The 6,144-nt window shown below is 32.8% G+C and overlaps 2 protein-coding genes across 2 annotated transcripts in view; one reads left to right on the top strand and one right to left on the bottom strand.

Annotated features, from left to right (window-relative positions):
* Positions 1-439, bottom strand: part of LOC105622654 (photoreceptor-specific nuclear receptor) — a 2,404-nt gene extending 1,965 nt beyond the window's left edge. Inside the window, exon 1 of the mRNA XM_012204066.1 lies at positions 340-439. Coding sequence (XP_012059456.1) covers positions 340-439 — 100 coding nt within the window. The remainder of the gene's footprint in view (positions 1-339) is intronic.
* Positions 440-1,731: 1,292 nt separating this feature from the next.
* On the top strand, positions 1,732-4,140 carry LOC105622653 (protein Cep78 homolog). The gene is made up of 2 exons (XM_012204065.1): positions 1,732-1,937; positions 2,283-4,140. The coding sequence occupies exons 1-2, from the start codon at positions 1,732-1,734 to the stop codon at positions 4,138-4,140; spliced, it is 2,064 nt and encodes a 687-aa protein (XP_012059455.1).
* Positions 4,141-6,144: the final 2,004 nt, after the last annotated feature.

The following is a 6,144-nucleotide window of genomic DNA, read 5'->3' as shown; positions in this document are numbered from 1 at the left end:
TTCTTCTCTCTCTCTCTCTCTCTCTCTCTCTCTCTCTCTCTCCCTCCCCCTCCCTTCTCTCCTCTCCTCTCTCTCTCTCTTTCTCTCGTTATATTACTTTTAAATACGATTTGGTATAATTTGTAATTCTTTAATCATTTTTTCATTATTTTGAAATATTTATTAAACATTCTTAAGATGAATATGGTGAATAAAACAGACAAAAAAAATGTTTTATAAATTTATTATACATATTTCTTATTAATTTTGCTCAATTCTTGCTAATGTAATTTTTTTATTATTATCTTAAAAAATGTTAATAACTTTTTATAAACGTAACAATTGCATTTAAATGCATACCGTCCTCGTTTTCTTGCCGAGGTGGTGTTGTTGCGTTGTTTGCGGAATTTGTCGTCGGTGCGACTGTAGGCAGAGGTAGTGGCGTAGTATATCTCGCCATGGCCAAGGATACGGGCGGTCTGAGAAATAATTATAATTATAATATAATTATAATTATATTATAATTCATGATATAAAAGATAATAGAATCTGAATAATAAAAAATAAAAATAATATTAAGAATCTTTATTTTATATGTGAGAAATGCAATGTGAGAAACAATCAATACTAGAAATTTAAAATTTCTATTATAGTGGAAGCTGGATCTTTATTGCTTTAAATAATTCAATCTTGAATATTACTAATATACTATATATACATTTATACTATATATATATTTGCATATATATCATATTGTAGTCTTTTTAGAAATACGCGCCGAATTGTTTTTCCGGACTATAAAACTACTACGCAATTAAAACTACTTTAGTAATCGTGAATTAAATTAACAAGTAATTCAATAATTTGATGCTGTCATCAAGCATCATATTATAAAGATGTTAATGTATTGAACTTTAATAAATTTATTGCGAATAAAAAATAATTACGTATTAATAAAATTAATAATTTCTATCATGTCCAATGTCTGCTAAAATTTAATTTCAGTATATAAAAGTCTAAAAAAACTTTATATTTTACATGATTTGTACTTAAAAAATATTATAACTATATACAATATTATTATAATCTTTCTTAGATATTATAAAAGACACGAAGAGAATTATGTTTCATCTTATTCATCTGCTTCAAAAGATTACTTAGAATTGTATCATTACAATTTTCCAAATGCAAATTCGATAAAAATATGTATTGTATATGTATGCAACGATTTCAAGTGACGATATCTTCAGTCTGTTCGTGCGCGTGTTTCGTTTATAGATTCGTCTTGTTCTATGCAGGGATATTTTTCATCGGTTTTAGATAGGTTGGCCAGCAAATAATTATCGTAATCCTTAAGAAAACAATCAAGAAAAAGAGGCCATCGATGCTTTCATAATAATACTTTCATAAAACTTTCTAACGAATCCGATTCTCGCAATTATTTCCATTGCAAATTTAATGGTGCAGATGACGTTTCGCGGTGAGATCCCGGTTAATCTTCAAGCAAAGCTGCAACAGCAAAGGTAAATTTCTTGTTTCTCGACAATATTGAGTTTTAAATATATTTTGACATTTAGCCAAGTATGTTTAGAAATAAAATTTGTTGCTATATTGTATTGATTTACAGCAACGGACGGGGTAGTTCATAATTCTGGAGGCGAGATTATCGGCACCATTACGACGTTCGAGGGTGAAATTCCGTCGCGACACCGACGGAAGATCGATGCGGTCGGACCGGGTTCGCCACGAAGAATGGCGATTCCAGCCGGCAGAAACTTTGCCAGTTGCTATATGGAACTGTGTAAGCAGCAACGATTGCGACCGTTGCCGGTGATATGTGTAACGTTACCACATAATCTGGACTTTACTACCGATCGTATCAAAATGGACGACTGGAGACCGATTTTGAATTCGCTTTCCCTCGATCGCTCGCTCAAATCGATTAGTGTGCATAGCAGGTTGCAAATTGAATTGACTTTGATACTTTTTATATCTTTTATTTTTAATGTTCCTTAATTTATCCTTATGTATATTGATTTTTAAATTTGATGTTATTTTAAATGATCAAAAATTTACATATACATTTAAGAGTTATGTTTCTTTTTATGTATGCTAAATTTGATTTAAATTTTTTTAAACTATTTCTTTTTTTTCTTAATTTTTTAATCTTTTATTAAAAATACATTCTAAGCTAACAAAAAAAATATTTTAAAGATATTAACAAAATATAATTTATCGTTCTAAAATTCATAATCTCTCAATATAAGAAATTATGTATACTTATGCTATAAAGTTTTTGTCAGGTATCAATGCCGCAAACCGTTAGAAGAGATTAATTCCGAGGACAAAGCGCGAGCAATGGGTAAAGCTCCGGTGGTTCTCACACGTTATTTGTTGGAGTGGCTGTCACAAAGTATCGGCCAATGTGTGAGGAATTCACCCAATCTCACATACTTAGAACTTGAAGGTATCCCATTTCCACCAGATTGTATTGCGGTGCTCTGTGTTGGCCTATCGGGAACACAGACTTTACATCATTTATCTCTTCGACGTTGTTACATTGGCGATAATGGTTGCGAATTGATCTGCCGAACGATAGCGGATATTCGCAGCGTGAAGTCATTGAATCTTAGTTACTGTGACCTCACACCGAGCAGCGGCAGCGCATTAGCATCTGCACTCTCAAGACAGAAATTGGCATTGTATCATGATACCTGGAAACAATCGCTAAGATATCGCGAGCCTAACTTCGACACGATGCCTGGGCTACGCCGCCTGACTTTGAACAATAATCCACATCTAGGGAATTGCGCCGTTATAGAAATGATTGAGGCAATACGCGATAATTTGTGGATGAAAGCGCTGGATCTTCAGCATTGTGGCTTGACGGATCAAATCGGTGCGGATTTAATGAATTTACTTGACCAGAATAACACGCTGACAGTACTCGATGTGAGAAAGAACGTGAACCTAAACGATGAGCTCGCGACAGAAGTGATGAGAAGATTAGTGAAGAATGATGTTGAGGGAAAATCGGAATATAAGTGGATGGGATTAACACCAAAGGATAAGAAAATCGCATCGACTGATACTCGAAGAGGTAGGGAGAATGAGGACACCGCGAAGCTTTTGAGAGCGCGAAATGTCTTTACTAAATACACAAAGCGACCTTGTCAGATAATTCCACCAAGAAGGACAGTTCCAATATCGCTTCTATCGACAAAAATGAAGATTCAACCTTTACAGTCAGACTTCCGCAATATAACTCAGCAACGTAATTCAATTCATTCGCAGATGATCAACAATGTACAAACAATGCCCAAGGTTTCTCTTCATTTAGATCTTCAATCTCGTATCCAGCCCGTGGTGAATCACGTCGATGTTGGAGAGCAATCGAAACACAAAGATATCGTGCAATGTACCGATGAGACAAGTTTAAAGAGTTTTGATTCTACTAAGGTAGATGTTGGTATGCAAAGTGTAGATCAGAGTGATTCAGAAGAAATCCAATATATTCTCAGGCAATTAACGGAAGCCCAAGCAGAACACGATCGTCTTCTGAAGGAAACCAAACGAATCGATCTTTTGCTTGCTGAAGAACGAGCACGTCGCGAAGCCGCCGAAATGAATCTGCAATCGGCACAAGATAACTTGATCAAGCTGGAATGTGCTCTGAAGAAGAAAGAAAATGAAACTAGAGGTTACCTGCTAGTCAGTGAACAGTCCTTGAATGAGATATGTTTATCTTTTGATCGACTTCTAGAGCTATTAGAGAATGTTACTGACAAATATTCATACGATGGAACATTGGAATCGCAACAAATCGTAAGCGCAGACATTAAGCGATGCATAACATCCGTTATTAGGCAGACTAAATCAGAAAATCTCAAGCGGGGCTACAAGGTGGGCATCGAACTGCCGCAATATATTGTGGATGGCGTACAAAAGTTTGCCAAATCTGAGAGCGACGTAAGATCGATGATGCCGATCCCGGCAACATATCTTGAGAGAAAGATTGGCGAGTGTTTGGAGAATAATGAATTGCACCATCGGTGTCACGATGGCACCGTCGATATCGTCAGCAAGCCGATATCATCCGTTCATCGAGCTCGAGCGATCTTCGCAAGTATCATTAGCGGCGAAGCCATTGACTTATGTTAGCTGTGATTAAGCGGCTTAATTCGTCGATCGTGCAAAGACAATCGTATAGTAAAGTCTCTATTTGGAAGTTCCACACATGAGGCGTATAATATATACATATTTTGTACACGTATATACATGAATACACTGTGTGCAGAGAACCCACACACGCAGAGATGCTGCGTTTTTAACCCTTCTGTTACTTAAGAGATACTCCATTTTCGCGTAATTTCTTTGCTATTAGTTTCGATATGAATGTCATAAACTTCTAAGTGAAGTGCCGTAAAGTGCACGTAAGAGGCTCTTCTTTAGGTATTTAATAGACGTCCTTTCTTTGGATTCCTTTGCTATTTGAGAAGTAAATAATTTTTGTTTTCATTTCGACGTATACATATTTCCGAGCTCGAAAAATTGATAACTATAAAAAAATTAAGACTACAATTTACTTTTATAAACTAAAAGATCTGTAATTATTTAATCATCTTAATACATGATTACGCGGTGATGATTTAAAAATCATAAGAAAAAGCATTTATGAGATACATTCATCTCTGTTGTATCGTATTAAATCTTCAGATGTTCTTCGTAGCAAAATGAAAGTAATTCAACGTAATTCAAATAATATAACGTGTAAACAAATTAATTGTTTATTCAAATAGTTAACAGATGATCAAGATAATTAAGATTATCAGTTAATATTTCTAGATAAACTTTGATGAAATATGTAATCTACAGTCCGAAGGTGATGCTGTTAATTGGGAAGATCGACTCGCGTGACGAAAAGCGTGTGATGTTCAAATCCATTTATAGCCACATTTTTTTTAGCTCTTTATTGTACATGGAATAAATATTGCTTATTATTTCCGTAAAACTTTGTTTAAATATTTCTTGCGGTGAGAGAGTAAAATAACTCTTCCTGATTATAATTCATTTAACATCTTCTTGTCATTCTCGGTCTTTTCAATGAAGCAGATTATAGTCAGCTCATAGCTGTAACAATAACCTCGAGTCGACATTAATTTATGTGTAATTATAGATTCTGGAGTTATTGACGATTATTCGCTTGTCTGCTTCAGTGCAAGTTTCAAAGCTTCATGTTTACGCGATCGAATGGTTGATTTTAATAGAAACGATCTCTCTCTTCTCTCATGATTCGTATCAAATTATTCTGTAGAACCAAATGGTCGGAGTGTGAATTGTTTTATAACAATACACAGATTATATATCCAATTACGTAAATACATTTCAAATTCTAGTATTAACATAAATATGCATCCAATTGTCAAATCCCAATTCATTAAATTTTTTTGTTTCACAAATTTTTTAAAACGTCCCAGTCAACACCAAAAGTAAAATAACACTAAAGTAACACTAAAGTAAAATAATAGTATCATGTTATTTTTAGTACCGACTGGAATATTTTGTTGAGTTTTAAGTAGATGAAAGATGTTTTTGGAATTATGCCAAAATCAAATTTGAAGAATTAAAATGACAGATTCAATATAATAGCCAAATTAAAAAAAAAGTTAAACTATGTTGCTTATGTTCTCATACATTAAATTAATATTTTATACTTAACAATTTCTCAGGTTTTTAAATCCGCAAATCAAACTTGAAAATTCATATCAGATCCCGAAGAATTACTTGTTATTTTTTAAAATCTTATCAGTATAATCTAAAACTAATAATGAGGATGTATGAGGAATTTTAAACAAATATATTAAACAAATATAATGTTTCGACTAAATACAATTTTCCAAAATTTTCAGTCATTTTAACTACCAATTGGATCTGACATTTTTAGTTTAAAATTTTGAGTGCAGATTTCATAAAAATTATAATGTAAAAATTTTCAGAACATATTCATTATCTTTTTTTCTAGCATAAAAAAAGTGTTCATTTTAATTCATATTTTGTTTATAGTTTATTATTAATAAAAAAATAATTATATATTTATGTTATTCACGTATATATATATATATATATATATATATATATATATGTATATATATATATATATATATA

Source organism: Atta cephalotes (genome assembly GCF_000143395.1).
Source record: "Atta cephalotes unplaced genomic scaffold scaffold00047, whole genome shotgun sequence".
Taxonomy (NCBI): Eukaryota; Metazoa; Arthropoda; class Insecta; order Hymenoptera; family Formicidae; genus Atta; species Atta cephalotes.
The sequence above is the reverse complement of the archived record's forward strand: the minus strand, read 5'-3'. Positions and strand labels throughout refer to the sequence as shown.